The following is an 18,358-nucleotide window of genomic DNA, read 5'->3' on the forward strand; positions in this document are numbered from 1 at the left end:
GCTCTGAGAAAACCTCTGATGGCAGAGAGAACGAAATGGAGAGAACGAGGGAGAGAGAGAAAGAGGGAGAGCGAAAGAAGCCTTCCCTGTGTCTCTAGAGACTAAGCCCATCACCCTGAGGGTTAAGGGGGTGTTTTTGGCTGGGCAGGCTATGCCGTGTGTGAAAGAACTTGATGTGATGCGAGAAGGAGTGAGGGGCTTTTTAAAGCACAGAGGACGGACTGCTGAACACTTTTATCCTTCTATCCTGCACTTTCTTCTGAGGCGGAATCCCTCAGACGCTGAGCCGTGTGATCTCAGGGCCGGCCCCGGGTGGACCGGGGGTAGATGCTGCATTACATTTGGTTTCAGAAGTGGGATCTGCTAACCCCCACGCATCAGTCCACTGGGGTCTGTGTGTGTCTGACATTCTCTCGCTCTCTGCTCAGGTGCCCCTAGGCTAAAGTAGAGTGATCATCTCCAGAGACACACATGCTGCTGTGTCATACATACAGTACCAGTCAAAAGTTTGGATACACCTACTCATAGTAACCAAAAAAATGTTCAACAAAATCTAAATGTATTTTTTATTATTTAAAGTAGCCACCCTTTGCCTTGATGGCAGCTTTGCACACGCTTACCATTCTCTCAACCAGCTTCACCTGGAATGCTTTTCCAACAGTCTTGAAGGAGTTCCCACATATGCTGAGCACTTGTTGGCTGCTTTTCCTTAACTCTGCGGTTCCACTCATCCCGAACCATCTGTTGGGTTGAGGCCAGGTCATCTGATGCAGCACTCCATTACTCTCCTTCTTGGTAAAATATCCCTTACACAGCCTGGATGTGTGTTGGGTCATTGTCCTGTTGTAAAGCAAATGATAGTCCCTCTAAGCACAATCCAGGTGGGATGGCGTTTTGCTGCAGAATGCTGTGATAGCCATGCTGGTTAAGTGTGCCTTGAATTCTAAATAAATCACAGACAGTGTCACCAGCAAAGCACCCCCACACCATAACCCCTCCTCCTCCATGCTTCACGGTGGGAAATACACATGCGGAGATCATCTGTTCACCTATCCTGCGTCTCATAAAGACACAGCGGTTGGAACAAAAAATCTCAAATTTGGACTCATCAGACCAAAGGACACCAGTCTAATGTCCATTTCTCATGTTTCTTGGGCCAAGCAAGTCTCTTCTCATTATTGGTGTCCTTTAGTAATCGTTTCTTTGTAGCAATTTGACCATGAAGACCTGATTCACGCAGTCTCCTCTGAACAGTTGATGTTGAGATGTGTCTGTTACTTGAACTCTGTGAAGCATTTATTTGGGCTGCAATTTCTGAGGCTGGTACCGTATCGTCTGCAGAAGAGGTAACTCTGGGTCTTGCTTTCCTGTGGCGGTCCTCATGAGAGCCAGTTTCATCATAGCGATTGATGGCTTTTGCGACTGCACTTGAAGCAACTTTCAAAGTTGTTGAAATTTGACCTCCTTGTCTTAAAGTAATGATAGACTGTCATTTCTCTTTGCTTATTTGAGCTGTTCTTTGCTATAATATGGACTTTGTCTTTTACCAAATAGGGGTATCTTCTGTATACCACCTCTACCTTGTCACAACACAACTGATAGGCTCAAACGCTTAAGGAAGGAAGGAAATTCCATGAATGAACAAGGCATACATGTTAATTGAAATGCATTCCAGGTGACTACCTCATGAAGCTGTTTGAGAGAATGCCAAGAGTGAGCAAAGCTGTCATCAAGGCAAGGGGTGGCTATTTGAAGAATCTCAAATATGAAATATATTTTGACACTTTATTGGTTACTGCATGATTCCATATGTGTTATTTCATAGTTTGGTGTCGTCACTATTATCATACAATGTAGAAAATAGTAAAAAATAAAGAAAAACCCTTGAATGAGTAGGTGTGTCCAAACCTTTGACTGGTACTGTATTTGCTGAACAAAAATATAAACGCAACATGCAATAATTTCAAAGATTTTACTGAGTTACAGTTCATATAAGGAAACAGTCAATTTAAATTAATTCATTAGGTCCTAATCTATGAATTTCACAATACTGTGCAGGGGCCCAGCCATGGATGAACCTGGGAGGGCATAGGCCCACCCACTGGGGAGCCAGGCCCAGCCAATCACAATGAGATTTCCCCCACAAAAGGGCTTTATTACAGACAGAAATACTCCTCAGTTTCATCAGCTGTCAGCTGGATGAATTTTCTTGACGAAGGAGAAATGCTCACTAACAGGGATATAAACCAATTTCTGAAGAAAATTTGATTATTATATGCTTTTTGTGCATATGGAACATTTCTGGGATCTTTTATTTCAGATCATGAAACATGTGACCGACACTTTACATGTTGCGGTCATATTTTTGTTGAGTGTATATATACGTTTTACTGTCACACACAGTGGCAAGAAAAAGTATGTGAACCCTGTGGAATTACCTGTATTTCTGCATGAATTGGTCATCAAATTTGATCTGATCTTCATCTAAGTCACAACAATAAACAAACATAGTGTGCTTCAACTAATAACACACAAATTATTGTGTCAGCTAAAGACTTACAGAAATCTCTGGAACATGCAAACATCTCTGTTGATGAGTCTATGATCCGTAAAACACTAAACAAGAATGGTGTTCATGGGAGGGCACCACAGAAGAAGCCACTGCTGTCCAAAAAAAAACATTGCTGCACGTCTGAAGTTTGCAAAGGTGCACCTGGATGTTCCAATATTCTGTGGGCAGATGAAACTAAAAAGTTGAGGAACACACAACACTGTGTGGAAGCTAAAAAGGCACAGCACACCAACATCAAAACATCATCCCAACTGTAAAGTATGGTGGAGGGAGCATCATGTTAGGCCATCTGTCCGCCAATTGAAGCTCAACAGAAGTTGGGTGACGCAACAGGACAACAACCCAAAACACAAAACTAAATAAAAAACAGAATGGCTTCAACAGAAGAAAATATGCTTTCAGTCAGATTCCTGACCTTCTGGAGTGGCCCAGTCAGAGTCCTGACCTTCTGGAGTGGCCCAGTCAGATTCCTGACCTTCTGGAGTGGCCCAGTCAGAGTCCTGACCTTCTGGAGTGGCCCAGTCAGATTCCTGACCTCAACCCGATTGAGATGCTGTGGCATGACCTTGAGAGCAGTTCACACCAGACATCCCAAGAATATTGCTGAACTGAAACAGTTTTGTAAAGAGGAATAGTTCAAAATTCCTCCTGACCGTTGTGCAGGTCTGATCCGCAACGACAGAACATATTTGGTTGAGGTTGTTGCTGCCAAAGGAGGGTCAACCAGTTATTAAATCCAAGGGTTCACGTAGTTTTTCCACCCTGCACTGTGAATGTTTACACGGTGTGTTAAATAAATACATGAAAACATATAATTGTTTGTGTGATATTAGTTTAAGCAGACTGTGTTTGTCTGTTGCTGTGACTTAGATGAAGATCCGATCAAATTTTATGACCAATTTATGCAGAAACCCAAGTAATTCTATAGGGTTTACATACTTTTCTTGCCCCTGTACACTGAAGTGTAGTTGTTTTACAAACTAGGGTTAAATGCCATGCTCATCGAGGCATCAACAGGGTATTCAAATGAGCAACCTTTTGGTTACTGGCACAATGGTCTAACCGCTGGGGACCCTGCCAGGTTACCTGCCATACATACATACATACATACATACATACATACATACATACATACATACATACATACATACATACATACATACATACATACATACATACATACATACATACATACATACATACATACATACATACATACATACATACATACATACATACATACATACATACATACATACATACATACATACATACATACATACATACATACATACATACATACATACATACATACATACATACATACATACATACATACATACATACATACATACATACATACAGTGCTGTGAAAAAGTATTTTCCCCCTTTCTGATTGTCTGTATTCTATATTTTTGATACTGAATGTTATCAGATCTTCAACCAAAACCTAATATTAGATCAAGTGAGTTTACAAAAAAACTAAAAAATGAATACTTATTGAAGTTATGCAACACCCAGTTCCCCTGTGAGGTCATCCCCAAACCTTCACACTACCACCACCATGCTTGACTGTTGGTATGAGGTTCTTACTGTGAAATGCATTGTTTGGTTTTCGCCAGACATAATGGGACCCATCTGGTCCAAAAAGTTGACTCCAGTTTTCAAAAATCACCTGGATGATCATCAAGATAAGAAGAATGTTCTATGGACAGGTGAGTCAATTGTATACCTGCAAACCAAACACTGAATTCCACAGCAAGTACCTTATACCAACGGTCAAGCATGGTGGTGGTAGTGTGATGGTTTGGGGATGCTTTGCTGAGTCAGGATCTGGACGACTTGGCTTAACAGAAGGAACCATGAATTCTGCTCTGTATCAGAGAATTCTACAGGAGAATATCAGGCCATCATCTGAGAGCTGAAGCACAGCTGGGTCATGCAGCAAGACAATGATCCAAAACACAAAATCAAGTCTACATGAAAATGGTTAAAAAGCAACACATTTTGAGTTTTGGAATGGCCTAGTCAAAGTCCAGACCTAATCCCAATTGAGATGTTGTAGCTGATTTAAAACAGTTCAGCGTGAAAGTGTACACTAAAATTCCTCCACGGCAACGTGAGACTAATCAACAACTACAGGAAGCGTTTGGTTGGAGTCATTGCAGCTAAAGTTATTGAGAGTAGGGGGGCAATTACTTTTTCCCACAGGATAATTGGGTGTTACATAACTTTGTTTATTAAATAAATGAAATAAGTATGTAATTTGTTATTGTAACGTCAGGTTCCCTATATCTAATATTAGGTTTTGGTTGAAGATCTGATGACATTCAGTATAAAAAAATATGCAAAAGTAGAGACAATTTGAAAGGGGACAAATACTTTTTCACAGCACTGTACAGGCATAGGCTAGTCAGTATACTCCAGATGCCATACCGGTAGATACAATACTGCTCGTGTCTATGATTTTTTTAAATAAAAAAGCATGAGCTGGTGCACACCTCCAAAATTTGGTAGAGGTGTAGGTAGACTAATGACGAGTATCCTGTATGCTATAAAAAATAGAGTCGCAAGCTCCTATCAGGTATGAAGGTAAGACCCAGAGGCAGACCACGTCGAATAAACAATAGTTTAATATTCCAACAGGGGCAGGCAATAGAGAGTTCAAGGCAGGGGTCAGAGGTGGGGCATCCATACGGGGCGGCAGGCAGAGGTCAGTAAACCAGAGGTGGGGCATCCATACCAGGCGGCAGGCAGAGGTCAGTAATCCAGAGGTGGGGCATCCATACCGGGCGGCAGGCAGAGGTCAGTAATCCAGAGGTGGGGCATCCATACCGGGCGGCAGGCAGAGGTCAGTAATCCAGAGGTGGGGCATCCATACCGGGCGGCAGGCAGAGGTCAGTAATCCAGAGGTGGGGCATCCATACCGGGCGGCAGGCAGAGGTCAGTAAACCAGAGGTGGGGCATCCATACCGGGCGGCAGGCAGAGGTCAGTAAACCAGAGGTGGGGCATCCATACCGGGCGGAAGGCAGAGGTCAGTATCCAGAGGGGGGAAAAGGTATAAGTCGGCAAGCAGGGTCAGGCAGGAGGGCTCGGAGTCAGGACAGGCAAGGGTCAAAACCACGAGGGTGAGAAAAGAGAGACTGGAAAAAGCAGGAGCTGAGACACAAAACGCAGGCAAAACTAGCAACGGACAAACAGAGAACACAGGAATAAATACACAGGGGTTAATGGGGAAGATGGGCGACACCTGGAGGGGGGTGGAGACAATCACAAATACAGGTGAAACAGATCAGAGTGTACAAGCTCCCAGTAATTAATTGGGTAAACCACCAGCAAGCTCCCAGTAATTTATTGGGTAAACCACCAGCAAGCTCCCAGTAATTTATTGGGTAAACCACCAGCAAGCTCCCAGTATTTTATTGGGTAAACCACCAGCAAGCTCCCAGTAAATTTTTGGATAAACCACCAGCAAGCTCCCAGTATTTTATTGGGTAAACCACCAGCAAGCTCCCAGTAATTTATTGGGTAAACCACCACCAGCAAGCTCCCAGTATTTTATTGGGTAAACCACCAGCAAGCTCCCAGTAATTTATTGGGTAAACCACCAGCAAGCTCCCAGTATTTTATTGGGTAAACCACCAGCAAGCTCCCAGTAATTTATTGGGTAAACCACCAGTGTTTCAGCATCACTGTGCCCATCTTCTATGAGGCCTGGGTCTATTATTTCATTTTTTTATTCAACATTTTATTTCTGAGGTCTTGGATCAATTTTGACTGATTTGTTTATTTTTTCTCTCTCACTTCCTATCACTATTCCTCCACTCTCCCCCTCACTCTCTCATTCTCACTCCCTATTCCTCCACTCTCCTCCCTCCCTCTCTCATTCTCACTCCCTATTCCTCCACTCTCCTCCCTCCCTCTCTCATTCTCACTCCCTATTCCTCCACTCTCCCCCTCACTCTCTCATTCTCACTCCCTATTCCTCCACTCCCCCTCACTCTCTCATTCTCACTCCCTATTCCTCCACTCTCCTCCCTCCCTCTCTCATTCTCACCTCCTATTCCTCCACTCTCCTCCCTCCCTCTCTCATTCTCACTCCCTATTCCTCCACTCTCCCCCTCACTCTCTCATTCTCACTCCCTATTCCTCCACTCTCCCCCTCACGCTCTCATTCTCACTCCCTATTCCTCCACTCTCCTCCCTCCCTCTCTCATTCTCACTCCCTATTCCTCCACTCTCCTCCCTCCCTCTCTCATTCTCACTCCCTATTCCTCCACTCTCCCCCTCACTCTCTCATTCTCACTCCCTATTCCTCCACTCTCCTCCCTCCCTCTCTCATTCTCACTCCCTATTCCTCCACTCTCCTCCCTCCCTCTCTCATTCGCACTCCCTATTCCTCCACTCTCCTCCCTCCCTCTCTCATTCTCACTCCCTATTCCTCCACTCTCCTCCCTCACTCTCTCATTCTCACTCCCTATTCCTCCACTCTCCCCCTCACTCTCTCATTCTCACTCTCTATTCCTCCACTCTCCTCCCTCCCTCTCTAACTCTCACTCCCTATTCCTCCACTCTCCCCCTCACTCTCTCATTCTCACTCCCTATTCCTCCACTCTCCTCCCTCCCTCTCTCATTCTCACTCCCTATTCCTCCACTCTCCTCCCTCCCTCTCTCATTTGCACTCCCTATTCCTCCACTCTCCTCCCTCCCTCTCTCATTCTCACTCCCTATTCCTCCACTCTCCTCCCTCCCACTCCCAATTCCTCCACTCTCCCCCTCACTATCTCATTCTCACTCCCTATTCCTCCACTCTCCCCCTCACTCTCTCATTCTCACTCCCTATTCCTCCACTCTCCCCCTCACTCTCTCATTCTCACTCCCTATTCCTCCACTCTCCTCTCTCCCTCTCTCCATTCTTCCATCCCTCCCTCCCTCCCTCCCTCCCTCCCTCCCTCCCTCCCTCCCTCCCTCCCTCCCTCCCTCCCTCCCTCCCTCCCTCCCTCCCTCCCTCCCTCCCTCTGAATTATCTCTCTCTTCCCCCACTCCTCTCTCCCTCCACCAGAGAGTAACGTCACAGTGTCTTTGTCCAGTAACTCGTCGGAGGTCCAGGAGGGGGACGTGGTCCAGCTGACCTGCTCCATCCACTCCACCACGGGTCCTCTCTCTGTGGCCTGGCAGTGGAGTGAGAATCAGGGCTCCACCCCTCCCCAGAACCTGGCCTCTGTAGACCGCGACGGGACTGTCCGACCAGGCCCTGGGTACCGTGAGCGCTCCAGCTACGGGGAGATCCGTGTAGAGAGGGTACAGGAGGACATTTATACCTTGTCCCTCTACAACGCCCTGCCTGGGGACGAAGGGCTGTTCCGGTGCACGGCCACAGAGTGGGTGGAGGCCGGGACAGAGTCCGAGCAGAGTTGGGAGAAGATAGGGGAGAAGTCAGCTACTAAGGCCATCACTGTTAAGACCGTGGGTGAGTGTGTAGCATGGCGTCGTGACTCAGGAAGATACAAACACATATACCCACACACACCATCACTGTCACAACATTATGCAAGGTACACTCACACAGAGTACAGTACACACACACACACACACACACACACACACACACACGTCAGGCCATCAGTGTGTAGACAAGCGTGTGCAGTGGGATGTCAGGAACACACAGAGAACAGTTTATGCTGTAAGAGATTGTGATGACTAGCTCATTTAGGGTCTGGAAAACAAAGCATGCTTTATTCATGTAGGTATGAATATCCCCCCAAGGGGTATGTGCCACTACAACACATGCACGCACACACACAAACATACACACACCATGCTGATTTCAAATGTAATTTTACTTTTTTATGATATTATGCTCAATGGACACCAAACACACAATCTTGACATGAGACACACATTCCACTACTTGCGTAAACACAGATTAGCCAGAATGATTATAATGTAAATGCAGTTGTAAATGTGTTTAGCAGTGGGCAGGCTTTTCTCTGTCAGTGCTGAGTTAAGCTGAACATCCCTGGTACAGGCTGACTGAGCGCACTGGAGCGAAGCATTGACTGAGGCACTGGGGAGCCAAGGGCTCAGCACACACACAGCAAAGGGATTAGTCCCTGCAGCAGAACTTTGTGGTTCCGTAGAGGGAGAGACAACATGTCAGCTTTTTAACTGGTCATTTGTTGTGTTTTAGCAACTGATGAATTATGTAGACTATGTAGATCTTGGGGTTTGTTATCGTTCCGACACGTTTATTTTCATTTGTGTGTCCGTGTGCGCTCATGCCTGTTTGTGTGTACTAGGGATGGGCATTTTAACTAATTTCAGTATTCTTATAATATCATGATATCTGGATAGCCTAAATACATGTTTTTACAGAAAAACATATATTTTTAAAAACTTCAATGGAGACTTGCTTTCGCAGCTCGAGCACTGAGGTATAATAAGAACTGGAAACCGCGTCCAAGATGTCTGACCATTGTTTTTAAGGTTATCTACTCACAGTCGCATATGCCGATTCATGGACCGTCTATATCCGGATTGCTTCCGGTTTATACAGACCAACATCATTTGTGCTCGAGTGAGCAGCGACGACGTCATCCAAAAACATGGCTGACATTGGATTTGAAGAGTTAAGTGATGAGTGAAGGGAAAAATGGGGGAGGGGGGGAAACGGCCTCATCGACAATAATTCAAATAATTCAATGGATGTTTTGTCCACAAAAGTGATGACTAAAGTGTCTTATTAGGAATTTTCTAATCTGACTTCTCTGTGGCCGTCTATGGAAATCATTATTTCTGGGCCAGGTGTCAGTTAAACTGCAGTACTGAAGCAAAACTATAAGAGCAGTCGAAACCGTACTTCTAGACTGGAACCCTGGCCCCTTGCTCGAGAGAGTCGGGGTGATGGGTGAGATGTGTGTGGCAGAGAGGGAGAAAGTAGCCAAACCGACTCGCTTGTTAGAGAGATTGTTGCTGCCATAGGTTATATATCATACCATCAGGTAGTGCCCTTTTTGACTGCATTGTTGTAAAGAAGCTACAGTAGATGTGTTTTGTCCTATATTTTTATTTAATATATTTTTATTTTTAATTCCCAGCCCACTTCCCCGCAGGAAGCCTTTTGGTTGGCCGTCATTGTAAATAACCATTTGTTCCTAACTGACTTGCCTAGTTAAATACATGTTAAATAAAGGTTAAGTAAAACATATAGCCAGCTCAGCTAGCCAGCTAGCTATCTAATGTAGCAAGGCTAATTGACGCTATTCTGCTGCACTCTACGTCTAAATCAACTCCATTCATATGAAACAACAGCCTACCTGTTGATTGATCATTGTAGCTTACTCCTTCGCATTTAACTAACTTAATTCCGTCATTTTTATTCCAGAAATCTACCACTTCACTTGCTAGACATGGAGCCTCTGACTGTGGTGCCGTTTTAATTGACCGACAATAACAACAAGCTCCATGTGTGAAACGTGTGTAGGCTACCTGTATGTCTTTTTATGGGCTGCACTCTTCTCAAAAAGAAATACTGTCCCAAGTAATCGAATACTAATATCTGTTCAGATCTTCAAATAATCATCCCCATCCCTAGCGTGTACATGTGTCTTCAAGATGATCCTCCATCTGGCCTTCCATTCCCCTTTATCCCAATGCGTCTTCTTCCACTGGGGCTGTCTGCCCTGTGGGGATTAGTCATAGTGTGCTCTGAGTGTTGACAGGGAGCTGATTTCATCTGTAGCCTGTTAAACTGCGAGTCGTAGTGGGAGGACCACACAACATGTCATCGTGTGACTCCAAGTTTACTTCGATATGATGGTTATTATATCAATATTTGTACATAAGCATTTCCACTGACATTTCTTGCATAATTCATTTTACAGACACAAAAAGATCCCACCTCGTCTAGCGTATTTTCTTTTGTCGACATTTGGAATTAAGGATATTACAGCAGGATACCTGATGGTGGACCGAAGTACCAGGGAACCTCTCCCACCTTTTTCTCTTCTCTCTAAGTGGTGTGGTGTAGGTGTATGTTGACCCTATTATCTGAACCAGGGTGACTGTTGTTATCTTAATGAGGAAAGTTTGGATTGGCTAGAGAAGCAAGCAGATCGAACATCAGCTCTTAGAGAAAATCTCTCCCTGGAGCCTTTCCTGGTGGTGCATCACCAATGGTTTTCAGCTCTGCTCTTACACACGTACACATACACTCCCTTTGCTGGGCAAATGGCTGTCTGTGGCCGCCCCGGGGTGTCATGAGAAATCGATCTCTGCTCTGTCATCACAGGCTCTGGAACTAAGCACCTGTGCACCCTGGGTAAGTGTTGTCAGTGTTAATCTCAGCAGGTGAATCCTTCACCCACCCACCCACCGACCTGTGCCCACCGTGAGAGAGGGGGGATCTGTGTGTTAGCATTAACCCTATAAATGCAGTACATCTTCTACAAACACACATTTATACAACCTCTCCATAATGTTGTGTTTCAGAGGACAGTGAATGGATTCTAACGGCTAACTTGTTGATCAAAGGCAAGTTACTCAACTCTCCCTGAATGCAACTCAGTCTTGCAATCACTTCTCCTTCACTCCCCCTTTGTCCGTGTATTAAAGTAGAGGGTTTCTCCATCACAGTCTGTCACCACCATGGCCTCTGTTATGCTGCCTGGCCTGCCACACTGCTTACCCCTCCAATCCCTTCACATGTACATCAAGTGGGTGGCAGGTAGCCTAGCGGTTAAGTGCATTGGGCCAGTAACCAAAAGGTTCCTTGTTCAAATCCCAGAACCGACTAGGTGAATTATCTGTCAATGTGCCCTTGAGTAAGGCACTTAACACAATTGCTGTTTTAAATGACTAAAATGTTTTTTAGTTAAAAAAAAATAGTAAAGTGCTTAGGGAATGAGAGTTAAGGAATAGGAGTTAGGGAATAGGATAGGGACTCCCGAGTGGGACAGTGGTCTAAGACGTTGCATATTGGTGCAAGAGGCTTCACTGCAGTACCTGGTTCAAATCCAGGCTGCATCACATCTGGCTGTGATTGGGAGTCCCATAGGGCGGCGCACAATTGGCCCAGCGTCGTCTGGTTTTTGACGGGATAGGCAGTCTTTTATAAATAAGAATTTGTTATTAACTGACTTGCCTAGTTAAATAAAGGTTCAATAAAAAAATAGCAGCTACGGGTCAGTTTGGATTTACCCTTACTCCCCAACAGTAATGCATTTCTTCCTGTTTTCCCAGAATCATCCTTTGTGGTCTCGGCGTCGTCGCGGACGCCCAGCGTGACATTTGGCGACTCGTTTGACCTCCAGTGCCTGGTGAAGCCCCGTCATAACCCTCGTGTGCCTGCCTCTGTCACCTGGCGCTTCATGCCCGCCAGTTCGGGCTCTTCTGGGGAGGTTGGTACAGCAGGCATGTTCCGAGACCTGGTGACGTTTACCCGCGAGGGCACGCTGCAGTGGGGCGAGCAGCTGCTGGGCCTGGGCACCCGCACCACGGTGGACCGTTCCCATTCCAACACCAACTTCAGATTGTCTGTGACGCGCGCTGGGCGCAAGGAGGCGGGGACGTATCAGTGCTCTGCCCTCCTGTGGAGGAGGAACTACGACAACACCTGGAGCAAAGTGGCCAACAGGACGTCCAACCTGCTGGGGATCAGCGTGTTACAGCCAGGTGGGACACACACACACCTGGAGCCATGTGGCCAAACAAACACACTTCTAACCTTCTGGGCATCAATTAACACACAAAACAGGGAGAAACACAGAGAATGACTGCGGTAGGCCTGAGGTCAGGCAATGTTTAGAGGTGAACATATGCTGCAACAGGGGGTTTTCCTCGCTGCCTCCCTGCCCTGCTGTGTTCTGGCTGAGCCGTGTTCGGTCTGAGGAGTGTGTCCTGTATGAGCAGTGTTTGTTCTGCCCATTAGGTCTGTGTTGCCTAGGATATATGGGCATTAGAATCTCTCCCTCGCTCTCTCTCTGCTCTAATTGCTCTCACTCTCTGGTTTACAGACTGTGTGTGTGTAGCGTAGCACTGGGCTAGGGCGGAACCTCCTAATGGAGCAGAGTAGAGTAACGATGGATCGTTAATATCCCCCACTAGAGAGAGTGATTAGAGAGACAAAGAAAATGGGTGGGGACTGAGATAGAACAAAAGAGATGGAAGACATAGAGCTATGTTCTTGAACTCTTTCCCTCATCAACAATTCACTAACTATACCCCCAGTGGCCTCACACACTGTTGTAATAATAGGCCTTTACACACACACACACACACACACACACACACACACACACACACACACACACACGCACACACACACACACACACACACACACACACACACACACACACACACACACACACACACACACACACACACACACACACACACACACACACACACACACACACACACACACACACACACACACACACACACACACACACACACACACTGAAATTGTTGAGGCAGAGTTCGTGTGGTGAGGAAGTTAATGTCAGTGCTTGTGTTGGCTTCCCAGGCTGTTTATGTATTCTCTCTGTGAGGAAACTGAAGTCATTCAGACTTGCACTCTGACCTTGCTGTCACTCTGAGCTGAGGAGTGTTTGTGCACTTCCTCATTATAGTGTGTGCATGCCCTGGGATGCTCTCTGTTTTCACACACACACACACACACACACACACACACACACACACACACACACACACACACACACACACACACACACACACACACACACACACACACACACACACACACACACACACACACACACACACACACACACACACACACACACACACACACACACACACACACACACCCTTTCACCGTGGACCTGGGGTGTTTCTTTCATGCTGCCTGTGAAGCCAGTAGTGGGTTCCATCACTTTACTATCACTGAGACTGGCTGTGTGGGGTTCCATCACTTTACTATCACTGAGACTGGCTATGTGGGGTTCTACCACTACTATCACTGAGACTGGCTATGTGGGGTTCTACCACTACTATCACTGAGACTGGCTGTGTGGGGTTCCATCACTTTACTATCACTGAGACTGGCTGTGTGCTGTTCCATCACTTTACTATCACTGAGACTGACTGTGTGGGGTTCCATCACTTTACTATCACTGAGACTGACTGTGTAGGGTTCCATCACTTTACTATCACTGAGACTGGCTGTGTGCTGTTCCATCACTTTACTATCACTGAGACTGGCTGTGTGGGGTTCCATCACTTTAATATCACTGAGACTGACTGTGTGGGTTTCCATCACTTTACTATCACTGAGACTGGCTGTGTGGGGTTCCATCACTTTACTATCACTGAGACTGGCTGTGTGGGGTTCCATCACATTACTATCACTGAGACTGGCTGTGTGGGGTTCCATCACTTTACTATCACTGAGACTGGCTGTGTGGGGTTCCATCACTTTACTATCACTGAGACTGGCTGTGTGGGGTTCCATCACTTTACTATCACTAAGACTGGCTGTGTGGGGTTCCAGCACTTTACTATCACTGAGACTGGCTGTGTGGGGTTCCATCAAATTACTATCACTGAGACTGGCTGTGTGGGGTTCTACCACTACTATCACCGAGACTGGCTGTGTGGTATTCCATCACTTTACTATCACTGAGACTGGCTGTGTGGGGTTTCATCACTTTACTATCACTGAGACTGGCTCTGTGGGATTCCATCACTTTACTATCACTGAGACTGGCTGTGTGGGGTTCTACCACTACTATCACTGAGACTGGCTGTGTGGGGTTCCATCACTTTACTATCACTGAGACTGGCTGTGTGCTGTTCCATCACTTTACTATCACTGAGACTGACTGTGTAGGGTTCCATCACTTTACTATCACTGATACTGGCTGTGTGCTGTTCCATCACTTTACTATCACTGAGACTGGCTGTGTGGGGTTCCATCACTTTACTATCACTGAGACTGGCTGTGTGGGGTTCTACCACTGAGACTGGCTGTGTGGGGTTCCATCACTTTACTATCACTGAGACTGGCTGTGTGCTGTTCCATCACTTTAATATCACTGATACTGACTGTGTGGGGTTCCATCACTTTACTATCACTGAGACTGGCTGTGTGGGGTTCCATCACTTTACTATCACTGAGACTGGCTGTGTGGGGTTCCATCACTTTACTATCACTGAGACTGGCTGTGTGGGGTTCCATCACTTTACTATCACTGAGACTGGCTGTGTGGGGATCTACCACTGAGACTGGCTATGTGGGGTTCCATCACTTTACTATCACTGAGACTGGCTGTGTGCTGTTCCATCACTTTAATATCACTGAGACTGACTGTGTGGGGTTCCATCACTTTACTATCACTGATACTGGCTGTGTGCTGTTCCATCACTTTACTATCACTGAGACTGACTGTGTGGGTTTCCATCACTTTACTATCACTGAGACTGGCTGTGTGGGGTTCCATCACTTTACTATCACTGAGACTGGCTGTGTGGGGTTCCATCACTTTACTATCACTGAGACTGGCTGTGTGGGGTTCCATCACTTTACTATCACTGAGACTGGATGTGTGGGGTTCCATCACTTTACTATCACTGAGACTGGCTGTGTGGGGTTCCATCACTTTACTATCACTAAGACTGGCTGTGTGGGGTTCCAGCACTTTACTATCACTGAGACTGGCTGTGTGGGGTTCCATCACTTTACTATCACTGAGACTGGCTGTGTGTGGTTCTACCACTACTATCACCGAGACTGGCTGTGTGGTATTCCATCACTTTACTATCACTGAGACTGGCTGTGTGGGGTTCCATCACTTTACTATCACTGAGACTGGCTGTGTGCTGTTCCATCACTTTAATATCACTGATACTGACTGTGTGGGGTTCCATCACTTTACTATCACTGAGACTGGCTGTGTAGGGTTCCATCACTTTACTATCACTGAGACTGGCTGTGTGGGGTTCCATCACTTTACTATCACTGAGACTGGCTGTGTGGGGTTCCATCACTTTACTATTACTGAGACTGGCTGTGTGGGGTTCTACCACTGAGACTGGCTGTGTGGGGTTCCATCACTTTACTATCACTGAGACTGTCTGTGTGGGGTTCCATCACATTACTATCACTGAGACTGGCTGTGTGGGGTTCTACCACTACTATCACTGAGACTGGCTGTGTGGTTTTCCATCACTTTACTATCACTGAGACTGGCTGTGTGGGGTTCCATCACTTTACTATCACTGAGACTGGCTGTGTGGGGTTCCATCACTTTACTATCACTGAGACTGGCTATGTGGGGTTCTACCACTACTATCACTGAGACTGGCTATGTGGGGTTCTACCACTACTATCACTGAGACTGGCTGTGTGGGGTTCCATCACTTTACTATCACTGAGACTGGCTGTGTGCTGTTCCATCACTTTACTATCACTGAGACTGACTGTGTGGGGTTCCATCACTTTACTATCACTGATACTGGCTGTGTGCTGTTCCATCACTTTACTATCACTGAGACTGACTGTGTGGGGTTCCATCACTTTACTATCACTGAGACTGGCTGTGTGGGGTTCCATCACTTTACTATCACTGAGACTGGCTGTGTGGGGTTCCATCACTTTACTATCACTGAGACTGGCTGTGTGGGGTTCCATCACTTTACTATCACTGAGACTGGCTGTGTGGGGTTCCATCACTTTACTATCACTGAGACTGGCTGTGTGGGGTTCCAGCACTTTACTATCACTGAGACTGGCTGTGTGGGGTTCCATCACTTTACTATCACTGAGACTGGCTGTGTGGTGTTCTACCACTGAGACTGGCTGTGTGGGGTTCCATCACTTTACTATCACTGAGACTGGCTGTGTGCTTTTCCATCACTTTACTATCACTGAGACTGGCAGTGTGGGGTTCCATCACTTTACTATTACTGAGACTGACTGTGTGGGGTTCTACCACTGAGACTGGCTGTGTGGGGTTCCATCACTTTACTATCACTGAGACTGGCTGTGTGGGGTTCCATCACTTTACTATCACTGAGACTGACAGTGTGGGGTTCCATCACTTTACTATCACTGAGACTGGCAGTGTGGGGTTCCATCACTTTCCTATTAGTGAGACTGACTGTGTGGGGTTCTACCACTGAGACTGGCTGTGTGGGGTTCCATCACTTTACTATCACTGAGACTGGCTGTGTGGGGTTCCATCACATTACTATCACTGAGACTGGCTGTGTGGGGTTCTACCACTACTATCACTGAGACTGGCTGTGTGGTTTTCCATCACTTTACTATCACTGAGACTGGCTGTGTGGGGTTCCATCACTTTACTATCACTGAGACTGGCTGTGTGGGGTTCCATCACTTTACTATCACTGAGACTGGCTATGTGGGGTTCTACCACTACTATCACTGAGACTGGCTATGTGGGGTTCTACCACTACTATCACTGAGACTGGCTGTGTGGGGTTCCATCACTTTACTATCACTGAGACTGGCTGTGTGCTGTTCCATCACTTTACTATCACTGAGACTGACTGTGTGGGGTTCCATCACTTTACTATCACTGATACTGGCTGTGTGCTGTTCCATCACTTTACTATCACTGAGACTGACTGTGTGGGGTTCCATCACTTTACTATCACTGAGACTGGCTGTGTGGGGTTCCATCACTTTACTATCACTGAGACTGACTGTGTGGGGTTCCATCACTTTACTATCACTGAGACTGGCTGTGTGGGGTTCCATCACTTTACTATCACTGAGACTGGATGTGTGCTGTTCCATCACTTTACTATCACTGAGACTGACTGTGTGGGGTTCCATCACTTTACTATCACTGAGACTGGCTGTGTGGGGTTCCATCACTTTACTATCACTGAGACTGGCTGTGTGGGGTTCCATCACTTTACTATCACTGAGACTGGCTGTGTGGGGTTCCATCACTTTACTATCACTGAGACTGGCTGTGTGGGGTTCCAGCACTTTACTATCACTGAGACTGGCTGTGTGGGGTTCCATCACTTTACTATCACTGAGACTGGCTGTGTGGTGTTCTACCACTGAGACTGGCTGTGTGGGGTTCCATCACTTTACTATTACTGAGACTGACTGTGTGGGGTTCTACCACTGAGACTGGCTGTGTGGGGTTCCATCACTTTACTATCACTGAGACTGGCTGTGTGGGGTTCCATCACTTTACTATCACTGAGAATGACAGTGTGGGGTTCCATCACTTTACTATCACTGAGACTGGCAGTGTGGGGTTCCATCACTTTACTATTACTGAGACTGACTGTGTGGGGTTCTACCACTGAGACTGGCTGTGTGGGGTTTCATCACTTTACTATCACTGAGACTGGCTGTGTGGGGTTCTACCACTACTATCACTGACACTGGCTGTGTGGTTTTCCATCACTTTACTATCACTGAGACTGGCTGTGTGGGGTTCCATCACTTTACTATCACTGAGACTGGCTGTGTGGGGTTCTACCACTACTATCACTGAGACTGGCTATGTGGGGTTCTACCACTACTATCACTGAGACTGGCTGAGTGGGGTTCCATCACTTTACTATCACCAAGACTGGCTGTGTGCTGTTCCATCACTTTACTATCACTGAGACTGACTGTGTGGGGTTCCATCACTTTACTATCACTGAGACTGGCTGTGTGGGGTTCCATCACGTTACTATCACTGAGACTGGCTGTGTGGGGTTCCATCACTTTACAATCACTGAGACTGGCTGTGTGGGGTTCCATCACTTTACTATCACTGAGACTGGCTGT

General features: G+C 46.4%; 1 protein-coding gene across 1 annotated transcript in view; it reads left to right on the forward strand.

The window, feature by feature from the left end:
• Window positions 1–18,358, forward strand: part of LOC124044121 (immunoglobulin superfamily member 3-like) — a 184,496-nt gene that overhangs the window by 123,846 nt on the left and 42,292 nt on the right. Inside the window, exons 5-6 of the mRNA XM_046363592.1 lie at window positions 7,636–8,043; window positions 11,814–12,245. Coding sequence (XP_046219548.1) covers window positions 7,636–8,043; window positions 11,814–12,245 — 840 coding nt within the window. The remainder of the gene's footprint in view (window positions 1–7,635; window positions 8,044–11,813; window positions 12,246–18,358) is intronic.

Source organism: Oncorhynchus gorbuscha, linkage group LG09 (genome assembly GCF_021184085.1).
Source record: "Oncorhynchus gorbuscha isolate QuinsamMale2020 ecotype Even-year linkage group LG09, OgorEven_v1.0, whole genome shotgun sequence".
Classification (NCBI taxonomy): domain Eukaryota; kingdom Metazoa; phylum Chordata; class Actinopteri; order Salmoniformes; family Salmonidae; genus Oncorhynchus; species Oncorhynchus gorbuscha.